The sequence below is a fragment of the Falco peregrinus genome, chromosome 4 (genome assembly GCF_023634155.1).
Source record: "Falco peregrinus isolate bFalPer1 chromosome 4, bFalPer1.pri, whole genome shotgun sequence".
NCBI classification, from domain to species: domain Eukaryota; kingdom Metazoa; phylum Chordata; class Aves; order Falconiformes; family Falconidae; genus Falco; species Falco peregrinus.
In genome coordinates, this window is record NC_073724.1 from 44,044,306 (window position 1) to 44,061,892 (window position 17,587).

At 43.9% G+C, this 17,587-nt stretch overlaps 1 protein-coding gene across 2 annotated transcripts in view; it reads right to left on the bottom strand.

The window, feature by feature from the left end:
- The window catches only part of IGSF5 (immunoglobulin superfamily member 5), a 33,369-nt gene extending 16,303 nt beyond the window's left edge, over window positions 1–17,066 (bottom strand). The window contains exons 1-4 of one of the 2 annotated variants that reach the window (XM_055802556.1): window positions 16,724–17,066; window positions 13,795–13,994; window positions 5,594–5,914; window positions 4,235–4,543 (exon numbers count right to left, since the gene is read on the bottom strand). In XM_055802556.1, coding sequence (XP_055658531.1) covers window positions 4,235–4,543; window positions 5,594–5,914; window positions 13,795–13,852 — 688 coding nt within the window. In that variant the 5' untranslated portion in view covers window positions 13,853–13,994; window positions 16,724–17,066. The remainder of the gene's footprint in view (window positions 1–4,234; window positions 4,544–5,593; window positions 5,915–13,794; window positions 13,995–16,723) is intronic. The other variant, XM_005229519.3, reaches the window with a different exon arrangement.
- Between the last annotated feature and the right edge of the window lie 521 nt (window positions 17,067–17,587).

Genomic DNA, 17,587 nt, shown 5'->3' on the forward strand with positions numbered 1-17,587 from the left:
TTTTCCTACAGAGCCCCTATGTGCACAGAATTTTAAAAATACCTCATATTTCTTGCATAGCTAGGTGCACAATGTGTTGGTTCTGACTGTCACATCATCCTGCCCTATGGTTTGGTTTTAACCAAACATTTCAGGAGCACCTCTAATTCAGATATCCTTTGAAAAGGAGCCCCAAAATAACATTGACAGTTGTTTAGAAACAAGCTTCCAATACAGGTGTGAGACACATTCAAACCTGACAAAACCCATTCTGTTGCACTGGGTTTATGATTGTCCTTTCCTCATTAGAGGTCCCAGTTAACGACTGCATGGCCACATTTAGCTGACAGCCTCTGGAAAAGGTACCACAGCAATGTAGGTGATTGGTAGTTGCATGGTGTCAGGACTAGTGTCCTGAGGTGTGAACCAGAGTATCTGCTGGTTTACCTATGGCAGGGAATAAAATCCTTTCTAGCTACAAATTTCCCTGGCCAGATGTTTGGGGTTTGGAGGTTTCAGACTACAAAGATACAAGAACAGAGCCTCCTACAAAGCTTGAACTTCTGTTAGGAGTCTGCATTCTCCAAAGCTCAGGTCATTATGATTAAGCAATTTGTTCCAGTCTTCTCTAATCCTAATGCTCAGTCAGCATGTCTTGAATTTCTTCTGACTGTTAGAGAAAACAAGCACTCAGTAACCTGCAAACTAGTAGTTAATTCTATAGGCTGTAATCGGTTGTGATTACAATTGATGATGAACTTGTTCATAATATTTTTACCTAGAAGTACTGCAACAAATATCTATATTTTATCATATTTTGTTCCATAAAGTACGCTACAGAGATTTCAAGATGCCTGAAATATAAAAGACAGCTATTTAGCTATAGGGGAAATCTTAACCTTAGTGTGCAGGGAGGAGCTAAACACACCTGCACTGGCCCAGGTTGGCTGCCACACCAAGGAATCTCACTCCCTGTCAGGTTCAGGTAACATGCCAAAAGAGGATCTATGGGCGCTGAAGCGAGAAGGGCAGGATAGAACACAAACACTCCCAGCCCTCCAGCATTGTGGTTTCTCCTCCACTTTGGAGGATCCAGAAAGAAATGTGAGCTGTGACCAGCAGATATAAATGCAGGAGCTGCCAGCTCAACGTGGAGGTAGGGTGCAAGAGAGGGGAACTAAGGCATGAGGGCATTAAACCCTGTTTAGATCCCTTAGTAAATCCCCACCAAGTTACATATGAGGTGCTTAGTATGGACAAAGCCCCTTCCCCGTTCCACAGGGCCCATCCTTTGCTGCTATCCAGACCTATGGCTCCTCCCAAAGCTGCCCAAAAATTTACTTGGGCTGAGTATCTGCAGAAAAGGGGATTTTCCATGGCACATGCTGGTGACCAAGGAGAAATGAGAGACTGGAGAAAGCTGCACATCACTTCTTGGATACTTTGGAGCTTTCTGACTAACGTAAAAAGCAAAGGAAGATCAGGCTCATGGCACATTCCCTATCTTCATCTTCTGCAGGTCAAAGGCCATGTGAAGTCAGCACTGAATCCAAAGAGAGCTTGGGACCAGCTAAGGCACTCTGCCATGGACCCCATTTCCCAATAAGAGCTCTGCGAATGCATCTGCTAGGAAAACTCCCTAGGAGTTTCCAAATCTGGGGCTCAGCCAAACACCACTGTGACTGAGGTAACTCTGGAGGAGGAGTGTCAGACATAAAAATGCATCACCTTGTATGGAAAGTCTGAGATTAGACTGCTCTAGAGATGCAGGAAGGTAGGACATTCATTGACCAGGAGACGGCTGGCTGAAGAGAGCTCATAGTTTTGGTTGTACTTCTTGTGAATGGACAGGTCTTGTTTGTGAGGAAGATGGAGGAATTTGATTGCTCAAGCTTTTAAGTGAAGGCTGAAATTGATATTACAGTAGTTTTGGGAAGGACTCGTTAAATGTCTGAAGCTAGTTGTATTATTTCCTGACAACAGCTAGCTAAGGCTGACTCTATATATGAAAAGTCAAACAAGCTCTAAGATTTCAAGTGTGATATGTACACATTATGTATCTTCCCCTGTCAAAAATTCCATGTCTTTATTTTATTCTAATATTTTAACGACTTCATATTTTCATATCCTGACAAATTTTGAGTGTCTGCTGCTGTACAATTATTTTTCCAAAGAGAAATGAATAATGGTCCTATACAATCTCTAATTATACACTGATAATTGTACTTCATGACATTTGTTTTTCTCCTTTTCTGATTTACAATGAGTAACTATGGAAACTGAGGGTGGATGCCTCAGTACTTCACAAATGAGCAGGTAGGGGAATTTATTAATTTCCTCAGGATAGTTCTATTTTGCTTAGTCAGTAATTAGGATCAATGTGACTAGAAAAAAGTCACATTAAGAATGGTGAAATTACTTTTTTCAATTACATTACAAAGCAATTACTTCTGAAAAAGACTTGCTAATAGTGACTCATACTTAAAATAAAAGGCATAGTTACTCAGCCTCCTCAGTTGTTTATGTGTCGAAACTTCTATACCAAACCCCTCATCAATCCACTATAAGAATGCCTTTGTATGTGCTGCATTCACCCATTACAGAAGAAAAACCCGTTCATCAAGAGAAGCTGTCACTTTGACTATAGAAGTTCATGATGCTCACCACATCATAGAAAGAAAGGTAGATTTGAGGCCCTGCTCTATACAGAAGACAGATATGGGTGCATAGACCCACTGCAAAAAACTCCATATAATCTATGCATTTCCCATACCACAGGATAAGGCTAATAAAGGGGAAGTCACTGTAGGGTGAACTATGTCACCATGGGAGGCAGCGTACCTATACCCAGTAACCTCAGCTCCCTGACATGCAAATTAGCGCTTCAAGTTTAGTTTGCCTTGAGACTCCTCTACCTGGTAGTTGAGACACTTGGCTAGTCCCAAAAGAGAAATGCTCTTAAGGAAGGTTTGGTATTGTCTCCCTCGTCTGCATTAAACACTGCTAACGCACAGGGAGATACTTTTTCTTACTTGCTCTTATTGTGTTAGGGTTTGGAAAAGAAAAATATTTTTCATAGGATTTTGTTAGATTGTGAGGCAGATCTGTAGTGATAGTCTCACTTGCTTTGTTCCACACTGGCAGCACAGACCTGATAAAAATCACCCTTTTCCTGATGAACCTCCTAGTACTGTGAATGTGTTAAATTATGTAAATGCTGACAACCTTACTGAAAATATTTAGGGTTATCAAAGTCTTGCTAACTGTTCTTGAGAGATTTGCCCAACATCCATGTTTGGAGTGACCCTGACTTTCCTTAAAAGCAAGAAAAAGCAACAAAATGCACGATCCGAAGAATTCCACGTATGTTTGTTGCAGGACATGTTTTACCTTCTTCGAAGATGTGAGAGAACATGCAATGAAGAGAAAAAAGCAGGCCCAATGGCTATTTGATCAAAGTAGACTTTGGGATAAGGTCCATGAATATGCAGCTTCTCTTGTTCTGTAATGGGTGAACACACCACATACAAAGACTTTCTCGTAGCAGATTGGTGATAGGTATACAATACAGAAGTTTCTACATATAAATGCTATCATCTGCAATTAGGTGCTCTGTCCAGCCCTGGGGACGTTACCACCATACTACAACTCTATCACATCTGGTCACTGCTCATATGGAGAACTTCCTAATTGCACCTAAAGTGCTAGTGCCAAATCTATTCTGTATTATGTGTGGAAACTGGGAGTAAAATCCAGGGTTTTTCCCAAGTCAGTGGTAAAGCTGGTATTGCATATTATGCAGAACAATTTCACCTGAGGGTTTGGCTTTGAGGAAATGAGTAAGCGAGGTCTAACAAATTATGTTAATAAGGCAAGCATGGCCTAGTCAAGGATATTTAAGATCTAAATTCATTAGATGTTTACTTGGTCAAGGAGCAAAGGCTGGTTTTCTTAGCAGTGAATCTATAGTAGGAGTCAGTGGCAGATGTACTGCTTTGTTTGTCTTGTTCAGTCCTAAATTGGACTTTGTGGTTCATTAGACTTGTACCAGTCCTCTCAAAAATATGAATTTAACCCTACCTCTGTATCAGGTTGTAGTACCGGGTCTTAATTCTATCACCTTTGCACATGCCATTGCATTTTATTTGCAAACTGACTACTTTTTTCAAAATAAAGCAAAGCAAAATGAAACAAAAAGCACAGTTCTGATAATAGGCACTACAGTATAGGCAAAGTACAACAAACATTCACTTACCTATAGTAGAGTTGACAAAAATAACAGTTACTGTTGCATTCTGAGGGTTAGGGAGTGCTTCTATGTCAGCTAAACAAGTCAAAATCTCAGTGTCCATCGGAGTCAAAGTTAGGATGCTCAGGGCATTGTGGAGGCCATTAGATCCTTGACTTTGCTGGGTAACATACCTCGACTTATCAATGAAAGAGTCATTTGTCATCCAGGTAATGTCTGGAGCTGGAGCCCATCCTAAGGCTTCACAAACAATTTCAACTGTTTCATTCTCTTTTATTGTTAAGGTGCTATTTTTGATGAATAAAGATCCATTAACTGTAGGAGGGAAAAGATGTTTTGTTCCTTCAGAATATTTGGCTGTATTGCTTTCCTGCTGATAGTTTTAAATCTTATCTCGCTACCCAGAAATAGCTGTGCCTCAAGATATGAAGTCAAAACCAATCATTATTAACACAGATATACCTTATGCATGATATAAACGTGCAGATATTGCAACTTCATGGACGTGTTGTCCAAAATATCTAAAGCACAAGTTTCAGCTTCCAGTACCTTTCCAATAAAAAGCAGGAAATTATGTTCTTTAGCCATCCTGATGTATTTCCAGCTGAAGGACAACATAATGAAATAACAGTGTTTCTTTCTAAGTTTTAAGTATGCTTGGGTTTTATCAGGAAAGGCTTATGGGTAGATGATGAGATGTTACTGCATGAAGCACCGCTTTGACAAATGGATAGTGTCTGGTGGCTAGATCTTGCTGTACTGGCTTCACCCTGTCACTCCTGATGTTCAGAGTGGGGGAAGAGAACTCATATACATGGGCTTGATATGCAGGAACTTTTTGTTCCTTGGAAATGGTAGCTTGCAGCAGCAATCATATGAAGAGTATCGCCTTGTGTCTCAAGGGCTTTGCTTCTACATGCCATTAAATCAAACCCAAATAAGCTGGATACAGACTGATTCCTGAGTCAGAAAGCAGAAGTGAGATCTGCCCTAAAGGCAGCAGATGGTTCATGTACAAAGATGTACTTAGGGGTAATCCATACTGTTTCTAGACAAAAGATAATTTTTGACTGGCTGCTGGTGGGCCTGATACAGCCTTCAGGCATTTTGATGAAATCCAATAAAGAATAAGAGATGTAACAGGAGAAAACAAGGGCAGTTACAACCTTTGTTAATGGCCCTCTGCATGTGATTCTAGTGATTCTAAAATCTGCTTTGACAGTAAAATTAAGACAAAGATGACAGGAGGCAGAAGATGGTAAATGACAGCATGTAGTCCTTCACAGGGATAATTTGAGCAATTCATCAGAGGATTCCTTTAAGTGCAGTATAATAAAATAGCTTTCTATTGGTGTCTATACGCACCTTGAACAGAAAGAAATGCAAATCTGCTCTCACTAGGTTGCTGGGTACTGCATTCAATTTTTCCAGAGTCACTCAGCTGGGTGTTGTGGATGATCAGCTCCGAGGTAAATCCATTGCTACTAGTATAATTTTGAGAGGTGAAGCGGTCTGATGTTTCAACAGCTCCTTGAGAACTGAGGACAGTGAGGACAGGATTTCCATTGGCCAGCCAAATGAGAATTACCCATCCTACTGACACAGTGCAATTAAATCGGGCTTCTGAACCAGCAAGGACTGTTGCATTAGTGGGGCCATTTATAATAGAGTAACAAAAGCCAAGACCTGAAAGGAATTATAAAACACAGTCTGTAAACAAATATACACACCACCACCAAAGGCCTTTGACTTAATTTTTACTGCCAGCAATTTAAGGCTAAAAAGCCACGAACCCAGGTTCAAATAGTATTACTTACTAGGAGCCCTGGGACATTAAGCACTTAGCTACGTATCAGGAAAGGCTGCTGATTCAGCTGAACTTCACCTCTGACAGTCATCAGTACCTGACACTTTCAGGAAAAGATTCTTGTCTCATTTTCTATAATGCCTGTCAGTAAGTAGTTAAAGATACGTATGGTGAATTGAAATTACAACCAAGTAATGTTAAACCCACAACAGTAAGCAGTGGTCAAATGCTATATTGTTATAATGGATCCCCAAGCCAATCATTAAAAGAAGTATGTTTTTATATAGTTCAAAAGATCTTAACTAATTCAGAGATTAAGATGTACAATCTAATCTTTCAGCTCTAGCTTCAATTAAATGGTTTTCTTTAAAGATGCATTTGATTTTTTGTACCTACTTCTCCCACTCCAAAATCGCCTGTCTCTTCAGTGATTCACTAAAAAGCTGACTTGTCATTTTGCTGAAAGAAAGATCCACTTTTAAATAGGAAAAGACATGAGTTCTCTAGACTTCAAATAAATAAAGGCATATGAAACTGGTCCCCTCTGCATACCTTGGATGGCCACTGATTTTTTGCAATCCCAGCATATATCCTTCTATGTTCTATCCCCTATTCATCTGCCTTTTCCCTTATTTCTCATACATATATCACATACATACTTACCCACATTTTCAGGCTTTCTGTTAACCAAAGCTGCTGTAATTCATGAGGTTTTCTTCCTTAAAAGGTGGTATGAATTATGGCTACTATTTTTCAAAACTGAAAGCTCCTTTCTAATGAAGGCATTTTGTTTTCCTTTCTTCCTCAATAAACCCAGGGCCTCCCATTGCCCTCAGTGGAATGAAGGTGCAGCAGTTGCCCAGGCAGATGGTGGATCCCCTGCATGTGGGAAGTTGGAAGCACTCGCTTCTATCAAGCACAAAGTGAAGGAACGACGAGGGCAGAGACCCTCTTTTTCAAAGCAGCAGCTGTGACTTCAGTCCCTGAAACAGCCAGGGGAAATGGTGCCATTTTGCAGGTGGGCAAATCTTAAAGCATTGCTCAAAGAAGGAACACAGTATACTCTAGTCTTCATGAGGGACAAACCTTCACACTGTAAGAACATCCCAAATTATTTCGTTGGTGTCTTAGGGACTTGAAAGAGCAGCTTACCAATGTCTCTCCTGTATCGGGGAGCTCAAAATGGTACGCCCACATAAGCCAGTCACTTCAGTAAGTCACTGCTACCCAGAGCCTTCGTGGCTGCAGGTGGAGTGGGGGAGAAGGGAAGGGACTGCCATTGCAAGCCGTGCTGTCACCAAGCTTCACCCCGGGCCTGCCATGCTCTGCATGCACCAGGCACAGCTCCTCCTTATCCCCCACAGCTGCTATCGTCTGTTCACCTGCCTCTAAGGTCAGGTCTGCTCCCTTTTGCCCTAGTTCTCACCTGCACCTCACTGTGATGGAGTTGTTCTTTGATGGAGGCGTTGGAAGGTTTTGGTGGCAAGGGGCCTCAGGAACTCTCTAGTCCAAGCCTCTGCTCCCAGCAGAGCTAACTCCACAGTTAGGCCATTTGCACAGGGCCTCATCAAATCAAATTCTGGGTATCTCCAAGGATAGAGATTTCACAAGCTCCCTGCAGACCTGCCAGTGAGATGTACCTCACCAGTGAGTTTTTCGTCACTTAATGGGAAACATTCATGCTGAGGAAGCACCAGGACCGCCAGTGTTACTCCTAACGATTCAGCCTCTAGTCTGCATAATTACAGCAATTAGATACTACAGTCTATAGCAGTCTAATTAAAAACCCGTGTCTGCAAATTTGGCCTGAGAATAACTGTTCAATTATTTTCCTGGAGAAACTCTGAAATGGCCATTGGTCCCTTGCTAAGAGTATTCAGGACAAATCAACGAAGTGATTTTTAAAGGTTTCAGTCAACCCAGGTTTTGTACATCTTAGGCAGCGTATTCATTAATGGTGTCCTAGTTTCAGTTGGGATAGAGTTGATTTTCTTCCTAGTAGCTGGTACAGTGCTGTGCTTTGGATTTAGTGTAAAAATAATGTTGATAGCACACTGATGGTTTAGTTGTTGCTAAGCAGTGCTTACTCTAAGGCAAGGGCTTTTCAGTCTCCCATGCTCTGCCAGTGAGGAGGTGCACAAGAAGGCAGGAAGAAGCAGAGCCAGGACAGCTGACCTGAACTAGCCAAAGGGATATTCCATACCCCAGAACGTCATGCTCAGTGTATAAACTGGAGGGTGTTGGCTGGGAGGGGCAGATTGCTGCTCAGGGACTGGCAGGGCATCGGTCAGCAGGTGGTGAGCAATTGTATCGTGCATCACTTTTTTTCTCCTGGGTTTCATTCCTTTCTCTCTTTTTGTTACCTCCCTTTTCGTCATCATCATCATCATTATTATCATTAACTTCAGTTTTTAAATTGTTCTTATCTCAACCCATGGGGTATACGTTTTTCCAATTCTCCCCCCCATCAGCTGTGTGGTACTTAGCTGCTGGCTGCAGTTAAACCACAACAAATGGATTCATGATAAATTATTGAAAAATTCATTTTTCATTCAGTCAATAGCTGAGAATATGCTCTATTGTTTCACACAAAAGAGATATTTGATAGTTGTATAAATGGAACCAGAGCCCAATCTCAGTTACGACAATGCAACCAGAGCCTCAGTGAACGCACTCAGGGCATAGGGTCTGTAATCTCATTGCTCCAATGTCAACATCATTTTCTAATTCCAAGATCACATTTAATCCTAGGCAGTGTATATCTAACCAGGTTTGTGCCAAGAATTGTTCTTTAATATAAACAGCTCCTCTCTTTCCTCCCACCACATGAACTTACAGACAAGAGCCTTTTCATTCTTTGTTTTGCAGGATTATACAAACCTAGCTTTCCTGGTACTTTGTATGATTGACACTGAGTTCTCTCATGTTTAGAAAAAAATTTTACAAAAAATTTCCACCTTCCTGGGTTATGTTACCTCTACCATGCACCTCGTTCTCCAAAGTATATCTGTGTGTGAGCCATAAACATTAAATGAAAAGCAAACTCAACTTCCACTGATAGTTAAAAGAGCCAGATAAGATACAGTAAAACATATTTCTGTTCAAATTAAATGGCTCATTTTTTCCAGCAGTATTTATTCAAAGTTCTCTTCAGACTTGTAAAGGAAAACTGAAATGCTTTAAAACATGAAGCAACTTGAAGACAAACTCAGTAACTGAATCTATGTGCATAGTTTAATATATTGCTTTACAAACAGTTAACCCAACAAAATGCTTAAAAGCCATTTCCTCTCTTTCCTGTTTGTCACTTTCTGAACGTTAGGGATTGGCCACCTCTGTGGATGGTATCATTTACAGAGCTCTGGGTTTTCTAATCAATGTGCACTGATGAAGTGCATTCCAGCTACCATGTGATAGATACAGCCATGAACAAAATTCCTTAGAGTTAACACAAAAATGTATTTAGTTGCTCATGAAACAGGAACTGCAGTACTTACCTACACAGCTCCTCTGAAAGCAAGCTGATGTCTGTGCATCGGTCATTTATTTCCATGCCTGTACAAACACTTTATTTTTCTAAGGAGCCATGGATCTGAATAAATGTTGTGACTTTCATTACACTTCTAGCTGTTAATTAATCATTTGCTACGAGATCATGGCTGTGAGTTCCATTATAATCTTGAAATTTATCCCTAAACATGAATTATCAGTGATCACCAGCTCTAAAAATACATGGTTAATATTGCTTTTGTTTTCTTCAGACAGTCAGGACAGTATAGGCAGGTAGGTATGAGTTATTCCTTTATTTATATAATATAATATAATTATTTTTTAACAGTCCATAGGTATGATGGAATCTACATCTTCTTCCATCAACCATATCTGCTGGAGCAATAGATGGCTCTTCACTGACTTTTGTGAGCTAGGGAATATGTCCATAAGCCTTGGATGGGGATCCTGTGGGTGGCAGGAGGACTGAGGAGCAGGACATAGCTCAATCTTGCCTCCATTTAGATCTCAGTAAAGCCCCAGCACAACCAAAACAGGAGCTTCACAAGCCTTCTCCACCTGCTGCCAAAACGTTTTCAATGGTTTTAACTTTGCCTCTATATTTTTGCTTTTATTCTTTATCCTGCAATAGCACATGAGGTCCTGAACCAACTGTGCGTTCCATTGTCCAACCCATGTACAAACACTGATAAAGTAACTTGTGTAAGGTCAAAGAGGACATTCATGACAGAAATGGGATCTAAAGCCAGTTTTACCAGTATCTTAAGCCAGTGCTGTAAGTCCTTTTGCTGGACCTCGCTTCTTGCACTAAGATGAAAATTTTAGTGCCAGTTTCATTTACGTACTGCTTAAAAAATATCTTGCAGATGGTTGCTTTCAGACAGATTAAGGCCTCAGGCTAGATTGTCGCTGCACTTTACAGGAATTACATGTTCAGCTCTTAACAGCTGGTTTAACATCTGCTTCCCCACACACAATCAATAGAAATCTCACCCAGGCAAATACAATCTTTTCAACAGGGAAATGTTAGGCTGTCTTCATGATGCTGCATTACCCCTTGACTCTTGAAGAACAAAGCTGAGTTAAGACACATTCTCTGAGGTACAACACTAAATATTTATAAAGCAGCCACTAGTGGTGAAAGTTTGCTTAAACTGGTAAGTATTTATGGTATTTCAGTTGCTCAGTCCTTCCCAACAGTGTGCAAAGTATACAGCAACTCCTTTATGAGCTGTGTACTCCCTCCTCTGTCACACAAATTCACTGTCGCATCACTGTGGGTTTTGAAGAGATGAAAACGCATCTTGTTCCCTGGATGATGCCTGCACTGAGGGAACATCATTTGCCAAAGAACCACTCTTGCCCTCTGTCACCAATGTTTTTTCTTCCATGCTTGAACTAACTCTAAAAGACCACTTTTTCATGCTGAAGATTCCAGCAACAAGGGCATTGAGACATGGCTACCTTCTTTTCCTTCCTTCCTCTGCAGACTCCGACTTTCCTCTTTTGTAAGTGACCTATTTGGATGCAGCATAGTGAAGGACAGGATGGGCTTATCCTTTTGCCATAATGATGACTTTTTTTTTTCAGCCTCATTATCGTATTTCAAAATAATCTTCCCCTCTATACCCATAACACCCTTCCATAAGCACTGCCTTTTATCCTCCAGGTTCTGTGTCTAGTCTATGTCTTCCTCCCTTGCTTCTCTGTTGTTTCTGTTTGAACATCTATGTTTTTTTCCTTCCAGTCTGTTTTAAATCTCTTTATTATTTCACTCTTTCTTTAGTTTCTTGCTCACCCCACCTTGTCTTCTGCCTTCCCTGTCTCATCGCTGGCCCCCTGTTCCAGCAACAGCTCTGTAATAGATTGTTTTGGATTTGTTAAGATTTTTCTTCAACACATCTCAAGTTTGTTTCAAAAAACAACAGCTTTGGGGCTGAGCTTTTTGAAAAACAAAATGGGTTAGAGCTTGTCAAAGCCTGCAGAGGACTAGCTTGTTTGCTTATGTTAACAAGACTTTTAAAATGCTTATAGGATGTTTCTGTCAAGTAATACTGATCTACTGGTACTCAGCAACACATATTTCCACCCACTTGCACACAAACCTCTTCACAGCCCTCAGCTGTGACTTCCCATCTCTTCTCTTATTCACTGTTTGACAGCTGTCCCTGGCAGACTCTTTTGGCTCTGCTGCTGGACTATTCTCCTCCTGCACTCTTGTCTCCAGTGGCAAGAATCCCCAGGCTGGAAGCCCCACAGCACCACCACCAATATCCTGACAGCAGACTAGGACCTTGCACTGCACATCGACCCTCCGTTCTGCAATGTTCTCTCTGCTGAAGGGCATGTTGTGCCCACCCAGGAGGATGCTCAACTCAGCTGTGCCATGCAGCCATCTCGGCAGCCTAGCTCCACCACCCACCCTTGCAACTTATGACATCCTGAAAGCAGCAATAATTCTTTCAAGAGCAACACTTGCCTCTCACAATACACATTTTCTCTTTGCTTTGGGGTGTCCTCCCATGGCTGCACCACACAGTGTGGGCAATATCTGCTACCCCAGTACAGCTTACATGTGGAGCAATAAAACACCCACTGCAGACATGTTTTACATCAGTGAATAGTAATAGAAATCCTCTAAAGCAATGCAGTCCTCTGCTCTGGATGCTTAGGAAGGCAGTGCAAGAAACAGGACAAATAAGAATTTATGCTTCCTTGTTACAACTTCTCAGTGTCCAAAAATAAGAGATCTAGGGACTTCCTGAGCCAATGCTTGCATCTTCACATATGGAACTACCCTCCACATTTATTTCTAGCTTTTTTCAGCCTATTCATAATTTGGTATCCCCCATATCCAGCAACCATGAGCTTTACTATTTAATTACATACTGTGAGGAAAAGTACATTCTTTGGTTTACCTTAAATCTTCTTTCGGCTAGTTTTACTGGTTGCCACTAGTTCTTTTTGTTATGAGAAACTATGAATAACCATTTCACCATTCACTCCCATATAATTAATTATTTTAATAAATATTTACTCTTTCTTCTTTTTCACAAAAAGAAAAATATTCCAGTCTTATGAATGCCTCCTCATATCTTTGATCACCTCTGTCACACTTTATACCTTTCCCAGACCTAATATATCCTTTTTGAAATGAAGGGGCTAACAAAACATCCAGTGTTCAAGATGCAAGCTTTCTGTAAATTTATGCAATTCCAGGTTTCATTGTGTTTCCCTTGCTGAAGACACTAAACAGTGAAATTCTCTTTTTCAGCAATTTACTCTTTTTTTCAAGGTACCAACTCTATTCCCCCACGAGACATCTTCAGTTAAGTGATGTTTTGCATTGAATGTTTTCTGCTCCTTTATTACTTACTCACTTGGCATCATGACATTTTCTGGCAAATCTTCCTAGTCTCTTTTTGGAATTGGCTGCCCTAAGTAATTCTGCACCACCTGCAAAGTCTGCCACCTCCCATTTCACTCCTCTTCACTAAGTTGTTTAAGAGCTTGTTGAATACCGTACATCCCTGTGCAACTCTGCTGGGAATACCACTCAGCTCAGAAAACTCCACATTTATTCCTGCATTATGTTTCCTTTCACCAATTACTAAGCCATGACAATACTTTTCCTTTCATCCACTGCAGCTCCGTCATTTCAGAGCCTGTTAAAACCCCAGCTAAACAACAACAATAAAAAAAACCCACCCAAACCTCTGCCTTGTCTCCCTTACCAAACTAGTCATTTTATATTCACATTTTCTTTAAAGCTTTGCCACCAAGATACCTTGTATCTGAATTCACTTTGAAATTCTGGCATGTGAAACGTAAACTGGAGGCAAACCAGCAAAACTGCAATTTGCACATATTTCTGGAATCAGCTGCTGATACTGAGTTCTCTACAGATGCCCCATCAACAGCAGTCCCAAACAGACAGGAGGAAGATGGACAGAAGGAGAAGGAGAAATAAGTTGGACACCCCTGTTCACTACAAGTGAGAGAGGGCAGCCTCCCCATCTCTTCCCCATCCCACCCACTGCTCGCTCCTGCATACAGAAGCCCACTCTAAGCCATTAAATCATTCAGGCTTGAAATGCAAACTTAACCATTTCAAACAGTTTGAGTAATCCCCCTCTGGGACTGACTGTTCAGTCTGATATCACCAGTAACTGCCATTTACACGACTTTAAAATTAATTCACGTACTTTGTCCACAGTGGCTCATTTCACAGGTTATGAATGTGTCCTACCTGGTAGCAAGGTAGTTAAGATGAGAGGAAGTAAAATTAATTTCTGGAACCTCTCCATTGGAGCATTCTCTCCTGGTCCCTAAGGCAGAAAGCCACCAGCGATCACTGCATACTTGAGAAGTAGCTGAAGGGCAGAACTTATCAAAAAACTCGCTGAGCTGCTGCTTTGCGTCCTGTGATAAAATGTGACGTTATGTGACCTGTATTACCAACAAGAGGAGAAGGTGAAATAAGGGAGGGTTTGAAAGGAAAGCAGTATCTTTTTCTCAAAACAACTGTTTCAAAGAAGTAGAGGAGCTTTCTTCAGCAGAGAAAACTCCCTCTGTGGACCTTGCATCTCTCACGCCTTTAGTCCCTCCTGGCTATTACAACAAAACTGCTTCAGGATTGACCATGTCAGGGCAGCTCCATCTGCATCATTAAAGTTAATCATGAGCAGCTGGGAAAAATAATTCTGTAAGCTGGCTGCAACTGGATGTGTATTGTGAGTGCGCCATCCGTGTCACCAGTGACAACCTGGCAGGCTGATGAACACTGTGCTCCATCACTTATTGTCATGCAGGGCAACTGCACAGGGCGCCAGCCACTGCGCTGAGGTTGGAGGGGCACAGACCTCCATTCAGAGGGGTTGTTATCCCCACCTTAATGCCTCCTGCACCAGGCAGCCTTCTGGAGAGGAAGTGGGAATGTATCCCGATGCACCACTACTCCCAAAAAGTTTGGTCTGATGTTTTTCTCTGTGCTTTACTCCAAAACTAGGATTCTTGCTCATACATTTCCAGGGAGAGCCTGGTACCATCATTGCTGTGGCAGTCCCATCAGGCCTTTGCCACACAGGAGCCACCCCAGCCAGGAGAAATGGCTCCTGCCACCCTGGCATCTCCTTCCCACCTGCCTTGTGGCAAGGATGAGAAACACCAAATCTCCTCCCAGCTCCCCAGACCGAACACCCAGAAAGGCTGCTAGTGCAAAGAGGGTCTCCAGAATTATTTCTCTGAACCTGAAAGCACCTCTTACACCTCAAAATAAAACACCACCAGCTCTTCACCATGGTCTGAGATAAGATACAGAGCTTGGATGAGAGCCACCACCTTATTTCTGCATTTTCTGCTTTTTCACTGTTTGTGATTCATTTGTGCGATATTATTCTCTTCCCCCTCAAAATATGTGGGAGAGAGTTTGACTGTGCTGCTTGGTTTACAAACTTCTCAGCTGGGAAACTGAAGCTTGCCTTCATGAAAGGGACACAAGCAAGAGGATGTGGTTTTTGTGGCCAGCCCAGATTTCTTGTCCGGAAAGTGGTTTTGATTTCAGGGGTGTTCTTTGTGGCTCTCTGTGCAATGCATAAATATTAGTATCACCACAGAGAAACCCTGAGTCTCCTGTACAAGCATACTTTTTAAACTGCGCTTTTGCTAAAACCAAAACCACACCAAGACACAAAACACAAAAGCCCTGGCCCAGGTGTTTTGCTGCCCTTAAGCAAGCAGTTAATTTTGCAGTTTTGCGCAAAATCCCTATATTAATTTGGAGCAGCACCTTTGCGAAGACAGCAGTGGAGGGCTGGAACAGGGGTGGGTGGCAGTGCCTTTCACAGGATGTCCACGTGGGAGGAATGCCCTGTACCCAGAACTTCCCTGCCTGCTGTATCACTGCAACCAATTAAAAACACCTTTGCTGTCTTTCCAAACATGTTCAGCTGCAGCATGAAGCAATATTGGAGCTCTGTTCACTGCTTGGTGCTTTCAGCAGGGGGTCTTGCTGAGTTTACTGCAGCAGTTGCGACCTGTCTGGCTTAGCTGGTAGCTTGCTCCACATTTTCTCATTTTGCAAGCTTTCAGTTTGCCTTGCAAACTTAAGGGACAGCTTTGTCAACTAATCAACATTTTAAGCTGAACCTGTGGGCTGATTTCTTCACCTGTGTGTTGGGAGGGGGGCTAGTTTGTAGGCTGGCTTGGGTTCACTCAGGGCATTTTGAAGGGTTTTAGTTTTTTTCTCCCTTCCATGTTTCATGTGCGGAGGGGTGCCCAGCCGGCAGCTGAGGTGGGATGGTCACCATGAACAGTTTGGAGGGATTTCTCCTTGCTCTGTCACTGTGATAGCTCTTAGCACATACACAAATCAGTCACTAGTTTTTAAGAGTTCGTATTATCTGTCTTGTTAAGTGAAACCACCCAAGTAAAGCAGCAGGAAACAAATCCAAAAGTCAGGGCCATGCCCTTTTCCAGGAAGCTGAGTTCCCAGGCAGGATCTACAGGCCTGGAGAGGACCCCGGCGGCCAGGGCAGCAGCCTTCAAGCCTCCACTTACAAATCTGGCTGCTCCGATGCTACCTGAGGTGAGCAAACTTTTATGGAGAAGAATAAACTTGTTTGAATCTTACATCCAAATTCAGGCCAAAATCAGTAAATAGTTTGGGGTGACGTAAAGCGAGATGAGAGAGGCAGGGATCTATAACATTTTGTTTTATTTAGTTTCAAAATGGACTTTGAAAGGGCCAGGAAATATAACCCGATCCCCAGATGAAACAGGATATTTTGGCTGATGATGAATTAAATACCTGGGGCTTGGCCTGAGCTGCTTTTCACCTTCCCCGCAGGTGTGCGGGGTAACGTGCATTGCCAGCCCTGCCATGCGAGGCTCTGAGCTTACTCCCTCCTGCATCCAGGCCGGAGGTAAGGGGATAATATAGATAACACCGCCCTAAAGGAGCAGCGGCGGGACCTGGCCGGGCACAGCGCAGGCCTCGGGTGCTTTGGGCTGCCCCTGAGGAGGCGCACACCTGCCCCAAGGCCGGGAAGCACGGCAGGGGACAGCGGTAACCCGGCCTGGGGTGGGCTTCCCCGCTGAGGCGGCAGCAGGGGAGAGGGTTAAATTATCTTTCAGCTGCCAGCTCCTTCTGCTGCGGATAATGGCTCCGGAGGGGTTACCTGGATCTCTTCCCCAGGCGCCGAGAGGTGTCTCCCACTGCTTTCCTTTTGGCGACGGGCCCTGCTCGCACCCTCGGCCCGGCAGGCGCAGGAGGAGGCCGGCGGCGTTCAAGCGAGGAGCCCCGGCCAGCCCGCGCCTTCTCGCCCCAAGGAAACCTCCCCCCGGCGGCGGGGCGGCTGCCCGAGGCGCTGCGGGGAGGGAGCACCCGGCTGCCGGGCCGCGGGGCACAAGCCAGCCCTGACACTGTCCCCGTGGCGCGGTGAGGTAAGGGCTGCCTTACCCCCGCCCCAAGGCGCCTATCGCCGTGTTAATATTTAACCGGCCGCGCAGGAGGAAGCGAGGCACGGCCGGTGACACGCCGGCGGGAGCAAACTTCCCGCAGTCCCGACCCAAGAAGCTGGCTGGGCGCTGCCGCCCGGTCCCTCGGCAGAGGGCGGCCCCTGCCCGGCCGGGATGGCCCCGCGGCACGGCGGGAGGAGCCGCGATCGTTTCCCCAGTTTGTAACGGCGCAGGTGGCCGCGGCTGGCACCAACGGGGGAGCTGGCCCCGCTGTTAGAGCAGTGCAGGCAGCACAGCACAGCACCCACGGGTGGGCCCGGCGCCAGCAGGGTGCTGCCACCCACAGCCGGGGGCGTTGGGGTCCGGCCGCAGCCCCTGTCAGGGTGAGGGGCTGAGCCAGGGCCAGGGACCGCCCCGGGGGGACCAGTCAGGAGCTGAAGGAGATAGGGACAGGGACAGGGCGGTGCCAGGGGCCCATCCAGGGGACAAGGTCAGAGGCAGGGACAAGGTCAGAGGCAGGGACAGGGCAGGCTGTGGCATTCGTGGGGCAGGGGCTGGTGGCCCTGTGGGGCTGTGGGGCTGAC